This window comes from Barbus barbus, assembly GCF_936440315.1.
Source record: "Barbus barbus genome assembly, chromosome: 25".
NCBI lineage: Eukaryota > Metazoa > Chordata > Actinopteri > Cypriniformes > Cyprinidae > Barbus > Barbus barbus.
In genome coordinates this window covers 297501-315000 of record NC_136753.1, presented here as the reverse complement: position 1 = coordinate 315000, position 17500 = coordinate 297501, and the positions used below count along the sequence as shown (strand labels likewise).

General features: G+C 42.0%; 3 protein-coding genes across 3 annotated transcripts in view; all 3 read left to right on the top strand.

The window, feature by feature from the left end:
- Positions 1-771, top strand: part of LOC306844759 (low-density lipoprotein receptor-like) — a gene marked incomplete at its 5' end in the record, with an annotated part of 24404 nt that extends 23633 nt beyond the window's left edge. The window contains one exon of the mRNA XM_079377138.1: positions 1-771. This exon is cut by the window's left edge and continues 442 nt beyond it.
- A 1996-nt stretch (positions 772-2767) lies between these two features.
- On the top strand, positions 2768-9128 carry LOC306844410 (AP-1 complex subunit mu-2). Its single transcript, XM_079376509.1, has 12 exons — positions 2768-2981; positions 3347-3503; positions 4526-4593; positions 4712-4842; positions 4911-5058; positions 5133-5259; positions 5460-5602; positions 6514-6585; positions 6667-6825; positions 6949-7074; positions 7169-7244; positions 8883-9128. The coding sequence occupies exons 1-12, from the start codon at positions 2940-2942 to the stop codon at positions 8906-8908; spliced, it is 1275 nt and encodes a 424-aa protein (XP_079232635.1). The 5' UTR covers positions 2768-2939; the 3' UTR covers positions 8909-9128.
- A 3408-nt stretch (positions 9129-12536) lies between these two features.
- LOC306844837 (cyclin-dependent kinase 4 inhibitor D-like) lies at positions 12537-14539 on the top strand. The gene is made up of 2 exons (XM_079377237.1): positions 12537-12866; positions 13735-14539. Exons 1-2 carry the CDS (start codon positions 12696-12698, stop codon positions 14095-14097), a joined length of 534 nt encoding a protein of 177 aa, XP_079233363.1. The 5' UTR covers positions 12537-12695; the 3' UTR covers positions 14098-14539.
- The last annotated feature ends 2961 nt before the right edge of the window (positions 14540-17500 follow it).

Below are 17500 nucleotides of genomic sequence, written 5' to 3'. Positions count from 1 at the left end.
ACACACTTGAACAATCTTTGACTGTGTTTTGCTGCAGTGCTTGTATGTGTGAATGCCCAGCGCTGCTGCTGGAGTAATAATGTAAATAATGTAATTCTGTTACTGCTGCGCTTCGTTTGCTCAGGCGTGTAGATTGAGTTCTCATGGTGCCTGTGCATCGTGTGTCAATGTTTGAATGCCTTTGATGCCTTCGGTGCTCAGGGAGATTCAGCTGACCTCTGACCTCACGGTCCGTTAGAGTGTTGTTGTAGCGCACGGCTTGTTTATTAGCAGGCTTGTGCGGCATGTTTTCTGAAGGATCGACACCAACGCTCCTCGAACATCTGCAGGTTAGTCTCTGTAGATACTCGCCTTTATCACACCGTCTTAAACCCAAGACTTTGTACGAAGAACACTCTTATTTATTCTTTTATCTTTTAAATGTATTGTTTATCAGATGTGATGTTGAAATGTCCTCCAGAAATCGATGTGCACTACTGAGGGAATGAACCTGTGCGTCATTCAGGGACTTTTATACGTTAATGAAGGATGAAACACAAATGTGAAGGAGAAGCTGTTGGACCAGACGGGTGAATGTTAATGTATTCTCATTCTGTTACTGCTGATGGGTCAGTTTTACTCTTGTGACGATCAGATGAACCCGCTCCTTTATCTCAGGACTGATGGTCCAGTGATCTGAATGTTCTACATGTTTAGAGAAACAAATGACTCCCAAAGAAACAACTGCAGTTTTTGACATTGTTTTTCAATAAATGCACATTTTGAACCCAGAAATCTGTTTGTCTTGATTTCTTGATGCTGCTGTGGTTCTCTCTGGTGTTTTATTCAAGTGTCGGTCTGAGATTAACCTTCATCCAGTTTTCTGGGCAGGTTTAGTCCTGTTCTATCAGGAGCATCATGCTGATGATTCTACAGCCCTCCATCCATTCATTATTAAACACTCGTTCACATTCACTCATCTATGCCTGTTTCATGAGCTCTTCACTCTCTGCTGCAGTATTTATTCCATGTCTTCAGATGCTTTCTTCATGAATCAGAGGAAGTCTGTTGAATCCAGGTGATGAGGGATATGATGACGTGGTGTTCAGATCTGCAGTAATGACTGCATGCTGTTCGACTGGACACGAGGAGAACAATCTTCATCCCACAGACACCGATACACACGTGACACTAAGAATCAGGTGTAATTCATAAACCATATTTATGGATTTATTTAGAGCCATAAATAAAAATACCTTTTTCCATTTGCTGGAGGTAAACCTCTGTTTATTGTTTGACTTACTCTTGAAATTCATTATTCTGCTAATATTGTTGCTCATTGATAATTTTGTTTTACTTCGTTTGTGAGCTGAGTTTGACACACTCTTGAAAGCTCCTCTGTGTGTGTGTGTGTGTGTGTCATTAATCCACTGATTCCTCATACAGTAATGTTAGTGCTAGGTTTAGTTGTGAGTTTAGAATAGAAAATCAGATCATAATCAATAGTTCTAATCTGGCAAGGAATCCAAATTCAGCAGCAGTTCTGCTTTCTTTCTTCTATCTGTGTGGAACAGTGCAGATTATTCGCAGTCATCCTGTATTTTCTGCTGAGGATCTCAGTGTGCAGGTGAATAATGATGCCGTCCAATCAGGAGCTCAGAACGCTACATTATTTTCATTCTGAGGATCTCATTGGTCAGGTCCAACGCGATGGGCGGAGTTACAATCTCGCACCATAGCTGTGATGCTGCAGGGGGCGTGTCTTGTGTGTTGTCATGACGATGATAAACTGAGATGTAATCCCATGCAGACTTTGAGACACTGGATCTTTTTATTTGTACCCTTGAGATTTTCATGCAGGACTTTGCCTCTATGAACTGTTATAATGTTTCTTTCTTTTTGCTGTGATCTACTGTTGCTTAATAAACATTTCATGTCCAGTTTTGTATAAATTAGAGTGTTGTTTTTAATCAGGTAATTGATATACAGTTTATCTGGTTAACACTGTAAGCAGTGTGGAGGACTGGATGAGCTGAAGCTGTAGGAGTTAGGGCTATAGACTGCGAGTGATGATGATTCTGAGCAGATCTCCTTCCCAAAGCCAGCTGAAGTCTAACAGAAACAGTGTTGTGTAGAAGCACATTTACACACACTTTTAAAACAACTAAAATATCTGACCTTTATTTAACCAGGAGAGCACTGGGACTAAACATCTCTTTTACAGGAGTGTCCTGCTAAGATAGGAGATGTACAATACACATAACAAACATGCAATATAATATTATTACACACAAACAAAAATCCTCAGTCATAAAATATCCTTAACAGACGTTTAAAAGCATCTTACACAAATGAGCACGTCCAGTTTTCACAGCATGACACTCGGGGTTATACTGAGGGATGGATTATTGGCCTTAATAATGATGATAATAATAATAATAGTAATAATAACAAACAAGCGTTTCTCTGTCAGTGTGTTTGGGGTGAAGGAGAGGCTCAGTAGAAAGTACACTACTTGAATTAATTATTATTATTAATTTTTATACATAAAATATATAACTTGCCTACATAGCCGTTTCGAGTTCCGGTGAAAGTCTCTCAAACCCTGCGTCGCAATGTGCATCATATATCCACCCCATCTGCACTAAATAGTATTGAAAATTACTACGATCACATACACTTTAGGATGGATAGTATGCACATTGGGACGCAGGGAAAGTCTCTCGTTTTGAACGCTGCTGAAGGTGGGTCGATGTCGCCCTCTACCGGCGCACCTGCGCAGTCACGTGATCTCGGCACGCGTTTACCTGGCGCTGCGTGACGTCACCGCGCAGGACAAGGAACTGGCGATCGAGATGAGATCATAACTCTCCGCTAAACTCAGGAATGTTACCAGCTCTGTTTTAAACTGGTCTGACCTCTTCTGACCCTGATCCGGGTGACTTTATACGCGTTAGAGCATGTCTGCGTCAGCTGTGTTCGTGCTGGATCTGAAGGGGAAGGTAATTATGACTCTTAATGAGCGACTTTATTGACGATATTAGTAGATTAGATTCACCTGATTTAATCACATGTGAGTATTTCTACAGCTGTCTGCTTCACGACAATAACAACAACAACAGAGAAACAGCGGGTCATTAGTTAATAATGTCATTTGACTTCTTTTGAAAGTGCTTTAATTAATCCCGCTGACCACTGTAGAAACACTGAATGAGCTGTTTTAGGACATGAGCAGAGGTCATTTCCTCTCCAGACAGGAAGGAGTTTAGAAGAGTCTCTCTGTGTTGTTGTGGACGTGCAGATGGTGATCCTAAATGATGAAATGAAAGCGGTCTGTCATACTTTGACATGCATGTCCTCCCATTAGGTGCTGATATGCCGCAACTACAAAGGTGATGTTGACATGTCCGAGATCGACCACTTCTTCACCCTGCTGATGCAACAGGAAGAGGAGGGGCTTCTCTGCCCTGTGATGTCACACGGCAACGTCCACTTCCTGTGGATCAAACACAGCAATCTGTACTGTATCCTTTTCATCACAAACTTCACAATCTGATTGTAAAAGGTTATTCTGAGTAAGCAGCGCAGATTCGATCGTGTTTAACGGTGTATCGTTCGGTAAACACGTGTTCGTTAAAGAGGTCATGAACTTCCTCTGTTTTTATTTTGTATTGTATTATTTTCTGTGCTGTTGACCCCCCTCATCAGAACGCTCTGTTAGAAGAGGCCTGGAGGATGGTAGACTCAGAAGGACACGCCCCCTGCTGTGATTGGCTGATAGCCGTGTATGATTGACAGCCTACATTCCTCACAGATGGATGCTGCTGTGTCCATTTAAGTCAAAGATGCATAAATACTCTAATCAAACGATCTGTTTAACAGACAAAGCAATAGTGATCACGTAATGAAAGCAGTTACGCACACTTGTGTTGAGACATTACTGTCGGATCCAATATAGTCGCACAGCATCATCTTTTAGTTTCAATCTTTCTGAAAATCCTGCGTAGAATTGTGCCTTGTTTGTAAACGAATCCACGGTAAAATGAAGTGAACAAAAGGACCAAGTTCTTACTGCAGTCTGGATCTTTATTAAAAATAAGTTCCTCCATTCTTTTGTAATATTGTGATCAGAAGGAAGGCGACACAAACACTATTTTTCCACCGCGTGGCACCACACAGCGTCTTGTTATCTTCAGAGCATCTTTATCGTTTGGTTTTAGCGTAGACCTGCATTAGCCTCACTTGTAAACACTACATGTGTGAATCGGTGGGCGGGGCTAAAAAGGCAGCGACGTATAAGCAGGTGTTGATCTTCTGCAGAGGCGGGGCTTATCCACACTATTACATCATAGAGTAGAACATTCCAGAAGCTGATGTTTTAGCAGACTGCCTTCAATATAAGCTGTTTTTAGATTAACGAGAATGATTTGACTTCTGAAACTTACAGGATGTTTTATAGTACAGTGACCTCTTATGTCACAAGATCAAGGGAATTCTGGTTTCTCAGTTCATGACCTCTTTAAACTTAACCTGCCAATAACATCAGTGGTGGCCACTACCAACAAGAACTCCAATGCGTCTCTGGTCTACTCCTTCCTCTACAAGCTGGTGGAGGTGAGTCCTAAACAACTCGTGGTCCTTCATTAACTACCGGGGTTAATTCTTCAGTGTTAACTGAATGCTGAATTTCATGCTGAGAAACAAACGCTCTTCTCCTGTCCCGTGTGTTCAGGTGTTCACAGAGTACTTCAAGGAGCTGGAGGAGGAGAGCATCCAGGATAACTTCGTGGTGGTGTACGAGCTGCTGGACGAGCTCATGGACTTCGGCTTCCCGCAGACGACAGACAGCAAGATCCTTCAGGAGTAAGATGCGTCCGCTTCAGGCCATCGTCACGCTGAAGCTCCTCTCCTCACGTGTGTTTCTCTCTCAGGTACATCACACAGCAGGGGAACAAGCTGGAGGTGGCCAAGACCAAAGTGCCCACCACCGTCACCAACGCCGTGTCCTGGAGATCCGAGGGCATCAGATACAAGAAGAACGAGGTCTTCATCGACGTGATCGAGTCCATTAACGTGCTGGTGCGTGACGCGTCTTCCGGCGGCTGTCTGGGGCTCGTGTAGCGTGTGCTGACGAGGTGTGTGTGTGTTTGCAGGTGAACGCTAACGGCAGCGTGATGAGCAGCGATATCGTGGGCAGCATCAAACTCAAGACGATGCTCTCAGGAATGCCGGAGCTCCGGTTGGGCCTCAACGACCGCGTGCTGTTCGCCCTCACCGGCCGTAAGAACCAAACATACTGAGCTGTCTGTGATGAACTGATGAAGAGGATCAGTCCTGCTAATGTGTGTGTGTGTGTGCCTGTGTGTGTGTGCCTGTGTGTGTGTGCGTGTGTGTCCCTGTGTGTGTGTGTGCCTGTGTGTGTGTGTATGTGTGTGTGTGCGCATGTGTGTGTGTGTGCGTGTGTGTGTGTGTGTGTGCAGGAGACAAAGGGAAGACTGTGACTATGGAGGATGTGAAGTTTCATCAGTGTGTTCGTCTGTCGCGGTTCGAGAGTGACAGAACCATCTCCTTCATCCCGCCTGACGGAGAGTCCGAGCTCATGTCGTACCGGATCAACACACACGTAAGCGCGGCTAACAGCTTGTGTATCCACGAACACGTTTGTCATGAAACAGCAGACACAAGCAGATTGAATAACGGCTGAATGGGTTCCTGAAGTCAGTCACCTTTTTATTTTCTAGTTACTCTGTCTGTAGTAATGCCTGTAACCATAGCGACGTATAACCACAGTAATGATGAAGACTTTGTATTGCATCTATAATTACCGTATTGACCCGAACAATACAGCTACATCTTGGAAATACATCTAAAAAACATGGTCAGCTTATATTCAGGGTCTAGACTTTGACATGTCAATAATACACTCACGACGATAGGTGGCGCCAAACACACACAACACGAGTGTGCCGTGAAATGCGTAACATAATGGTGTTGTAATAATGTTAGAAGATTGCGAGTGAAAACAAAAGAAAAAGAAACGCTTACAGCAGCATGAGTCCTGACGGTCATGTTAGTCTGATGGGAACAAACGTCCTCTGTAAGTGACTTTCAAACAGAAGACACTACCCAGATTTGAAGACTACAATAAGCTTTCACTTCTACTGATAATAAAATGTTGGTAGGCTACTAGGAGATGGATCGCCTGAATGTTATATAATTCAGATGGGCTACCTGTTATTTTTGTGTTATATCAAAAAGTGTGTATTTTTAAATGTCATTGTTGGTACATTTGACCAGTATTTGCCATACTTTCAAAACAAAAATTAAAATAGGAAAATATGCAATATAATTTAAGAAAAGTTTTTTACAGAGAAAAAAAATGCTTCTGTGTCTACAGCACACAGCCCAGCTCATGATGATTTATCTGTTCATCGTGAACACAAGGGAATTCAGTCCTGGCAGTATGGTTATTTTAGATCATCGCAGCAGTCTCACACTAGTCTCTCTGTAACCGTATCCGTCTTTGGTCTGCAGGTGAAGCCGCTCATTTGGATCGAGTCGGTTATTGAGAAGTTCTCTCACAGTCGGGTGGAGATCATGGTGAAGGTTTGTGTGTTAGTCCACACTAAGCATGTTGTTCAGTATATGTAGACTGATCTGATCCAGTCTCTATTCTCTCTACTCCAGGCTAAAGGGCAGTTTAAAAAACAGTCTGTAGCCAATAACGTGGAGATCCACGTGCCGGTGCCGAGCGATGCCGACACTCCCAAGTTCAAAACCAGCACCGGTCACGCTAAATACGTTCCTGAGAAGAACGTGGTGGTGTGGAGCGTGAAATCCTTCCCAGTAAGAAACCAAATACAGATGCTTCGAGAAAGCATCTGTCCTGAGATGTTATGTGTTTATAAGACCTTTGTCATGCAGGTATGTGTGAGTTTTGTTGAATCTGAGCTCCGGTGTGGTCGACAGGGTGGAAAGGAGTTCCTGATGCGCGCTCACTTCGGTCTGCCGAGCGTGGAGAAGGACGAGATGGAGGGAAAGCCTCCGATCACCGTCAAGTTTGAGATCCCGTATTTCACCGTGTCCGGCATACAGGTGCATCTGCATTCGCCATCAGTCTATCTACACTCGTGTCCCCGTGTTTAACGTTCTGATTAAGAAAGTATGATGGTTTGATCTTATTGTGAAGGTGCGGTACATGAAGATCATTGAGAAGAGCGGCTATCAGGCGCTGCCGTGGGTTCGGTACATCACGCAGAGCGGAGGTGAGCTTTCACAACACTTTACAGTTTATTAGGCTTTCTTATTCATACAAATGTGACCCTGGACCACAAAACCAGTCTTAAGGGTCAATTTCTCCAAATTGAGATGTATACATCATCTGAAGCTGAATAAATAATCTTTCCATTGATGTATGGTTTGTTATGAGAGGACAATATTTGTCTGAGATACAACTATTAGAAAATCTGGAATCTGAGGGAGCAAAAAAATCTAAATATTGAGAAAATCTCCTTTAAAGTTGTTCAAATGAAGTTCTTAGCTATGCATATTACTAATCAGAAATGAAGTTTTGATATATTTACGGTAGGAGATTTACTAAATATCTTCATGGAACATGATCTTAATATCCTAATGATTTTTGTCATAAAAGAGAAATGTATAATTTTGATCCATACAATGTATTGTTGTCTATTGCTACAGATATACCTGTGTTACTCATGACTGCTTTTGTGCTGCAGGGTCTTGCGTAAACGTAAAACATAAAACTTGCATATGGTCAATCAAATGTCTGTCTGTGGATATTTTCTTTTTCTCTGTATTTTTTACTATATTGTTATTTATAATCTATTGTCTATTCTCTTTATTATTAGTGTTTTTATTACCTTAAATTATACATATGTCTGTACCTTCTGTACTGGAAGCTCTTGACACCAAGACAAAGTCCTTGTGTGTGTAAACACACTTTACAATAAAGCTCTTCTGATTCCAATTTAAACTAAAACCAGACACAAGATTAAATATAAATATATAATAAGAAAGTGAAAAAGGTCTGTAACCATCAGGTCCTGCTAGAAACTCTCTCATTGTTGCTTTGACCATTACTGTAATAATGTTCCTGCCTTGACACATAAATACAAAAACACTTGATATCTACCAGAAGTCAGAAAGAGCTTTAATACCAAGTTTGACTCGGCAACAGGACAGTACAGATGGTGCACACATGCATCAGAATAACACAGTAGAGATGGAATATAACACTAATATTAGAAAAACTGAAAATTAAATAATGCACTGTATACAGAAGTAGAAATATTTGTGTCTCTGGAGCACAGAAGCAGTCATCAGTAACACAGGTATATCTGTAGCAATAGACAACAATACATTGTATGGATCAAAATTATACATTTCTCTTTTATGACAAAAATCATTAGGATATTAAGATCATGTTCCATCAAGATATTTAGTGCATTTCCTACCATAAATATATTATACCGTAAATATAGCAATATGCATTGCTAAGAACTTCATTTGAACAACTTTAAAGGAGATTTTCTCAATATTTAGATTTTTTTGCTCCCTCAGATTCCAGATTTTCTAATAGTTGTATCTCAGACAAATATTGTCCTATCATAACAAACCATACATCAATGGAGAGATTATTATTCAGCTTTCAGATGATGTATAGACCTCAATTTCGTAAAATCAACCCTTATTACTGGTTTTGTGCTCCTGGGTCACATATGGGGAAAAACATTCAATTGTTTAAAAGCATGTACAGATGTTATTTACAAATGATCTCACAAAGCAGGGTTTAAAAAAGCCTGTATGTAGCAGATCAGATGATGTCAAGAGGATGATTGGTATTAATTATCATCATGTATTTATATCTGTGTATGTTTCAGATTACCAGCTGAGGACAAACAGCTAGAGACGCGACTGAGAACTGCACCGCAATTTTGTGGAAGAAGTTTATTAAATGTTTTTGTGTCTGTGTTATTAGTTGGTTTTATCCTGCCAGAATTTCATTAGACAAAAAAAAATAAAATTGTATAAATCGTTGACGTTGAATGTAAACACACTCAGCAAATCATGGAATATGTTGTCAATCATTTCTGTTTAATTTTGCAATAAATTGAATATTTGTCCTGAAATGACTGATTGAGATATATTATACCTAAATATGTTTATTATCATGAGAGTGTCTTGGCGCGAAGACCCGCTCCCCCCCCCCCCCCCCCCCCCCCCTCTCTCTCTGTGTCTCTCTTTCAAGATTCAAATAGCTTTATTGGCATGGTGAAAGAAATCTTTGTCTGTCCTGCTGAAGAAATCTGCCCCGCTGGAGGCTCTCTGGTCGTGACAGGACCTCACACACCTGGCGGCCAGGTTTCAGCTTGCTGGGCTTTCTCCTAGCAGGTATGGGAGTTTGTCCATATTTGGTTTCTGAAGGAAGTCTTTGTGGTGAGTTGTGAAATGGGGATAGAAAGTGTCCCTAATTTGTGCATATTTAGGGCAGGATGTCAGGAAGTGCAGTTCTGTTTCCACTTCATTTCCTGTGCAGTGGGGACACAGCGGTCTTCTTCTGGTAGCCAGGTCTGTCTGTGTCTGCCGGTCTCTATGGTGAGATTGTGTTGACTGAGTCTGGACATGCTCAGGACTTTCCTCAGTTTAGGGTCACTCACTGTACTCAGGTATCCTGCCAATTCATATTCTCTATTTAGGGCCAAATAGCATTCCAGTTTACTTTGTAGGGCTGTTGCGTCTCTCCAATGCTGTAGGTATTTTTCTTTTTGTGTTTTAATTATTTGGTTTGGTCTGGCTAAGTTTTTATTCTCAGTCAGACATGTTGTGGTTTGTGTAGTCAGCTCTAAGACCGATTGGCTGAGGGCGTTTCTCTCTGGTGTCAGCTCTTGGTAGTTCAGGGCTTTGTGACGGAGGGTCTGTTTATCACTGTTTTTTAGGTGGGCATGGAATTTAATGGCCCTTTTTTGAATTGTGATTATAAGTGGGTATAATCCTAATTCTGGTCTGCAGGCATTATTTGCAGTTTTGCGCTGTACTCGGAGCAAAACTTTGCATAGTTGGGTCTGCAGAGTCTCTATTGGGTGTTTGTCCCATTCAGAGAACTCTTGGTTTGTGAGCGGCCCCAGACTTCACACCCGTAGAGTGCCATGGGTTCTATTACTGATTTGAGCGTAAAAAGTCTCGTAATCGAAAGGACTCGTAATCGAAAGGTTGTGGGTTTGAGTCTCGGGCCGGCAGGGATTGTAGGTGGGGGGAGTGAATGTCCAGCGCTCTCTCCACCCTCAATACCACGACTGAGGTGCCCTTGAGCAAGACACCGAACCCCCAACTGCTCCCCGGGCGCCGCAGCATATATGCCCACTGCTCCGGGTGTGTGTTCACGGTGTGTGTGTGTGTGTGTGTGTGTGTGTGTGTGTGCATTTGTTCACTACTCACTGCTGTGTGTGTGCACTTGGATGGGTTAAACGCAGAGCACCAATTTCCAGTATGGGTCACCATACTTGACAATACGTCACGACTTTAAAAAAAGCTCTCCGTGGCTTGTCTCTCAGGTCGTTCACAGCTTTGTTCAAATTCTCTGTGTTGGTAATATTTATGCCAAGATCAGTGTAGTTCTGCGTGTGCTCGAGGAGCATGTTGTCTAATTTAAAACTATGATGTTGGTCTTGGTTGCTGGGTCTTTTTCTGAAAATCATTATGTTTGTCTTTTTGGGGTTAACTGACAGAAGCTGTGCAGGAGGTCTAGATGCTGCTGTAGACCCTCTTTAGTGGATCATCAGCAAACAGGAGGCATTTGACTTCAGTGTCTAGTAGAGTAAGACCGGGTGAGGGTCACTGTGGTAGACGTAATACACACATTACACACACACACACACACACACACACATGTTCACCTGCTGTCTCTCAGACTGTAGCACACACACACACGTATCTCGCAGCCAGTGCTGCTGTCTGTCCCTCTCCTAGTATTATCTTTATTTGTTCCTCTTCAGTCATGGCTGTAAAGTTCTTTATGATGTTTGTGAATTTGTTGATGTATATGTCTCTGATTGATTTAAACTGGTAACAGTGAAGTAGGAAGTGTGTCTCTGTCTCACAGTGAACACACACTCTTTGCTCTCTGGGTAAGCAGCTCTTTCTGTGTCTGCCGGTCTCGATGGCTAGTCTGTGCTCACTGAGCCTGTACTTGCTCAGGATCTGGCTCTGCTTTGTGTCTTTCACACTCTGGAGATATTCTTCTAATTCATATTTTAATTTTATAGTTTGATAGAGTTGTAATTTGCTTTGTGTTTTGGTTTCTTGATCCCAATGTTCCAGATATATATGTTTAGATTGTTTGATAATCTGATTTATTTTGATGTTTGTGTGAGAAGCAGTGCTGGTCTGAGACTGGTTAGTGTTAGTAGAGTTAGTCAGGTTAGTAAGTCTCAGAACCAGCTGACTGAGTGGACTCTTTTCAGGGTTCAGTTCTTGGGTTTGTAGCGATTCTCTGGGACTTGATTTTAGATGCATCCAGAATTTGAGCGATCTTTTTTGTATATTTATAATCAATGGGAAACGGCCTAATTCTGCCCTACATGCATTATTGGGTGTTCTTCTTTGTAATTTTAGGATCATTTAGCAGAATTCTGTGTGTAGGGCTTCTGTTGGATGCCTGTCCCATCTAGTGTAGCTCTGATCACTGAGTGGACCCCAAACCTCACTTCCATACAGCGCTATGGGCTGAATTACACTATCAAAGATTTTACACCAAATTGGAAGCGGTATTTCAATATGTTGGGATTGTTTCTTGATTGCATATAGAGCTCTTGGAGCTTTATCTTTGAGAGCATTCACTGCCGTACTGAACCTCCCCGATGCAGTGATGATCAGGCCGAGGTAAGTGTACTGCATCGTGTGTTCTAGACTGAACTGGTATCTGTGTTCCTGACATCTGGGCTTTTTCTAAAAGACCATAATGCTGGTCTTTTTGAGGTTTACTGCCAGGGCCCAGTTCTGGCAGTAGTTCTCCAGCAGGTCTAGGTGTTGCTGTAGTCCCTGTGGGGTGGATGACAGCAGCACTAGATCATCTGCGTACAGCAAAAGCTTGATATGTTTGTCTTGTAGAGTGAGTCCAGGGGCTGTAGACTGTTCCAGCTGCACCGCTAATTCATTAATGTAGATGTTGAACAGTGTTGGACTCAGGCTACAGCCCTGCCGTACTCCTCTCTTCTGGGAGAACAATTCTGTATGTTTGTTGCCAATTCGTATTGCACATTTGTTGCTTGAATACATTGATTTAATAATGTCATAAACTTTACCTCCTGTCTCTCTCTCTCTCTCTCTCTCTCTCTCTCGGAGGCAGTGAATGAACACAACAGTTTACAAATAAACCTTCTCAAATCGCCCGCCTTCTGCGCTCTGTTTTCTCATTGGTCGCTGGCGCAGTTGCCACGGCGATACTGTAGCAACGCCTATCAGCACTCCTCCCTTTTGTCCAATTATGGCAGCCGCGTTGGCGTGTGTGAGCGCTGATTGGCTCGTCGCGCGGCGCTGTTGTCGGTCAGGCGCGCGATGTAAAGGCGCTCAGCTCAGCGCGTTATTTGTGATTGTTTTGACGGATTTGTGTAAACAGACAACGGTTCTGATCCGCGACGCACAGAGACACCGATAAGCGCTTGAAACGCTGTTGAATCGGTTCGCGCTGTCACTGAATGTTTTCTCGGATCAGATCTCCTCAGATGATGGTTGTGGACGGCTTCGGCTGCGGGAAGAGCCTCGGCGCGGCGGCGGCGCGGGGGAATGTGGACGCGGTGCGGCGGATGCTGCAGGATCACCGGCTCCAACCGGACACGCTCAACGAGTTCGGCAAAACCGCGCTGCAGGTCAGATGCTCTGCTTTCGCTTTCTCTTCCAGCCGCGGTTCATTATTTAATGTAATATGATCGCGATCACCGGAGGTTATTCTCGGAGCAAGTTTACTCTGGAAATGTAACGTTAACAGATTACAACTACACTATCTAAAATGTAATACGTAGTGTAACTATTTCAATTACTTTATTGAAATATTTATTTAATATAACGGATTACATTTGATTACTTTTCTAAAGTTCTAATGAATGTTTTCAACTGTTAATTATTGTGAAGCATGTAAAGCAGGAATAATGTTACAGTAGAACTCAACCCTGATTACTGCCAGACTTACACAATCCTTCATTAGTTCACTTTAATTAAGATTATTATCATTTTAAAGCACCACCACCACAAAATCAGACTTTAGCACCTCTTCTTACTTTGAGATCATTCTGAGGATAAATACTGATTTAAAATCATAAGAAACTGTTTAATAGCTTTGGTACAGTTTTATTTTTATCAAATCTCTGCATATCTACGACAGGAAACACTGGCATCTAACAATGCTTCGGGCAAAGAACTGTTCATTTAAAATATAAAGCAGATACACAAACCCAAATAGGAAATAAACCGTTATGGAATAATAATGTCCTATTCTGTCTCATATTTTAGAGAAGTCGATGCAATTCGGGAAAGAAATCAACTAAATCTGTATGTGTGTGAAAATATTCAGATTTAACCCTCTTTGTAATACTTAACATGTTCATAAGTAACTGATTTAATGACACATTTTGTTCTGAGTAAGAGGTTATTGTAGTTAAAGTAGGTAACGCTGTGACCTGTAGCTAGTTCTCAGCGAGGCCTGAGGCTCCTGGAGTGACGTGTGTTTGCCGTCTGCAGGTGATGATGATGGGCTGCCCCGGCGTGGCGAGTGTGCTTCTGGAGCACGGAGCCGATCCGAACGTCCAGGACCGCTGCGGAGTGACCCCTGCGCATGACGCGGCCCGCACCGGGTTCCTGGACACGCTGAGGGTTCTGGTGGACCACGGCGCCTCTGTCAACGTCCCTGACCACAGCGGGGCCCTGCCCCTCCACATCGCCATCCGTGAGGGCCACGGGGACGTGGTGGAGTACCTGGCCCCGCTCTCGGACCTGGGGCACCGGGACGGCCGCGGGGCCGACGCTCTGGCCGTGGCCCGGGACGCTCGCGCTCCGGAGATGGTGGAGCTTCTGGAGCGCCTGCTGGCGACCAGTTCACATTGAAGAACTGTACGACTCGATTCATGTGTTTGGGGAGCCCTCTCCGCTCATTAGCGGGTTGTAATTATATTAATATGTTGGATGTTTGATAGTTGGTAGTTGAGCTCATTATCTGGAATATGTAGCACTGGTTTTGCACAGAGCGGCTCTCCTCATGCGGGTTGGCCAGGCACACGTGTAAATAACTTTCTTTGGTGTTTTACAAAACATTTCTGTGCAGAACTGTTAACATTTTTATTCTCGTGAAATTATTTCTTGCCATCCGTGCACCGATGAATTCTCACGTTGTGCGTAAATTTGCTTCACGGATTATCATCTGTAAATAACATTTTATGAATTTGATTTATTTATTGAAGAACTGTATATTAACGTTTATGTTTACCGTGGTATTTCAGATGTTATTTATTAAGGTGTTTAATAAACTGAAAATGAGTTTGTCTGAATTAACCGTGCTGTAGCTGCTCATGTTTTCCAACAGATGGATCGCTCCTCAGAAACATGAGCAAATAAACACACACATAGTGCAACATTAAAACAAATAACACATTACCAAACATCTTTGACATGATGTAACTCCTCGGAACAGCTGAGAAAACAGACAAACAAACATGATCCCTATCCATAAATCTGCCGAGCTGAACTATATTCCTCCAGAAGATGCGTCAGGGAGCTGAAGGTGACCCTGAACGGCTCGCTTGCCCCACAGGAATGTGTGCGACTGTACAAGGCAAACATTGTGAGGTCACAGAACAGAAACGCTGCTTTTCTGGAGCGTTTACAACTCTGAGAGAGGACACAGACACAATGGTGGGTTTGTTTGCTCACTGCATTCAGGCCAAGCTCTCAGGATCCCTCTTACGTCCAGCAAAGCGCTCGCTGTCTCCGCTGCACGGTCTCCAGGGCTTCAGGCCAGATTGTTGCTTTAATGACTGATTCTCTAATGCATCAATTGCAGGATTAATCATGCCAACAGTATAACAGTGAGTGTTTGAGATCAAAGTCCAGATACAGTGCGAGTAAATCATCCTCAGAGTGAGTGTTTTATCTCAGTTTAAACCCAACTGGATGATCTCAGATTTGCACTGTATAAAAGAATGGACATTGGAAGAAGTCCAGGGGACAAAACCTACAAACTAATACTGTACAATAAAACAATTCTCAACACATCCATAGGACAAATCAAATGCATCTGTAAACACATACCGACAGACTGCATATATACTGAAATATATCCGTGCTAGTCACATCACCCTGTATCTCCAACCATCTCCAGCAAACATCTCCAGACACAGTCTTGCTGCTGAGAAAAGCAATGCAGTGAATTTAATACATTTTGCTAAATATAATAATGAAGACAAAATGATCCAGTTTAGTTCACAGATGCAGATCTCCTGTGAGTTTTTAATAATCCATTCACTATAAACTATCTGATGGACTTCAGTTAATTCTCTCTCTTTCACCAGAAACATCAGCTGATCTTCCAGCAGAGGAAGTCCCCGAGGCTTCAGAAGATTCAAGGTTAGATTCTGCTGGTAGAAATATAACTTACATTAAATATATATATATTTATATATCTAAAAGGATTTGAATGTACAAAAAATCCTTTTGAAAAAATAAATAAATAAATAATTCTTGGAACACAACATTCAGTCATAACATTATATTCTAGTAGACTTCATATTGCTGCTGCCACAGTTCAGGATCGTGACTAGTGAAGGCTTTGGGACTCTGTGTGTGTGTGTTATCATCGGCCAATCGGTGTTGTTATATCATGCAGCTCAAGGGTCAGTGGTAACATGACATGTGCAGCTCAGGTGGTCACATGACATCATGCAGCTCAGGTGGTCACATGACATCATGCAGCTCAGGTGGTCACATGACATCATGCAGCTCAGGTGGTCACATGACATCATGCAGCTCAGGTGGTTGGCCGAACTGAACATCCATGAGCAAAGTTTTCTAATTGTGTGCGTCACGAGATGAAAAGGAATGCCAACAGGTATAAAGGTAAAGCTACACTTACACACACCTGTGGAAATTTCCACTCACACAGCCACACCCACCATCAGGAAACAACACACAGAGGCTTCATTGTTAAGAACAGCATTTCTTTAGAAGCTCAGTCTGCATTTCAGATCAGATTTACTCAGGTGTTGCGGTTTAAACGAGTGAATTTACTTCAATAGATAAACATCTGAGCTTAAACACTACTGAGAAAAAACTAGAAATACAGAAAGAGTTCAGCACTTTGCTTGCCGTGATTCACTGATTGGTGGAGACTGTTAAGGATAACGAGCATGTTTATGGTGATGTGGGTCACAGTCAAAGGCGTTTGTGGAAAATGAAATCAGCGATGAGGATTTGGAGGATTGTGATAATTGTTCGGAGTTTTCAGAGATTGATTGCAGTCAGACTTTGGATGACGTTTATTCGGTCGAAGAATTAAATGAGTTTCTGGATTTAACTAAAGGGAAGACGGTTGATTGTTGTAAATTTCTTCCCAGATGTTAATAAGTTTATTAAATCAGTGGTGATCGCTCAAAAGACGGTTGGCTATGATGTTATTTCAAAACAAAAAAGATTTCGGCTGAGAAAGTTTCTAACAACTGTACGTAAAGCTCAAAAAGGTCACGTAAAATTGTTAAAATTGAAAAGATGAAGCACATGGGTGTGGGGTTTCTTTTTATTTTTTTGTTTTGCTTGTCTTTTTTGTTTCTCTTCTCTCTCCCCTGTAATGCAGATTCTTAGATTAGGATCTTTAAATGTAAATGGGTTGAGGGATGGGGAAAAGAGCTTTACTATCTCAATTTCTTAGGCTTAAAGATACTCAAGTAACTTTTTTACAAGAAACTCATAGCGATATTAAAAATGAACCTGAGATAAATTTGTGGTGGGAAGGAAAAATGGTTTTAAGCCATGGCACGAATGTCAGTGCAGGTGTAGGGATTTTATCTTCAGCTCACCTTAATGTCAATATTCTATCAGAAATGGAAATAGAGAAAGGACGTCTTTTATTAGTGAAAGCGAAGACTGATAATCATGTTTTTGTTTTCATAAATATTTATGCTCCAAAATATAGGATCAGATAGAATTTTAATGTTTAGAAAGTTAGGACATTTTTTAAAAAGTTATATTTTGGATGGTGTTTTAATTGTTGGTGGAGATTGGAATTGCACTCTTAATTTTCTTTTAGATAGAAATGAGGAACCACATTCTGTATCGGCTTCTTTCTTAAAGTATTATATTTCAGAATAATCTGGTAGATGTATGGAGAGATAGGAATAAAAAGATGAAACAATATACATGGACAAAAGCTTCACAGGGAATAAGTGTGGCAAGACTTGATAGGTTTTATGTCAAGCAGGCTGAAAATAATAGGATAATGGGGTGTAATATTTTTCCATGT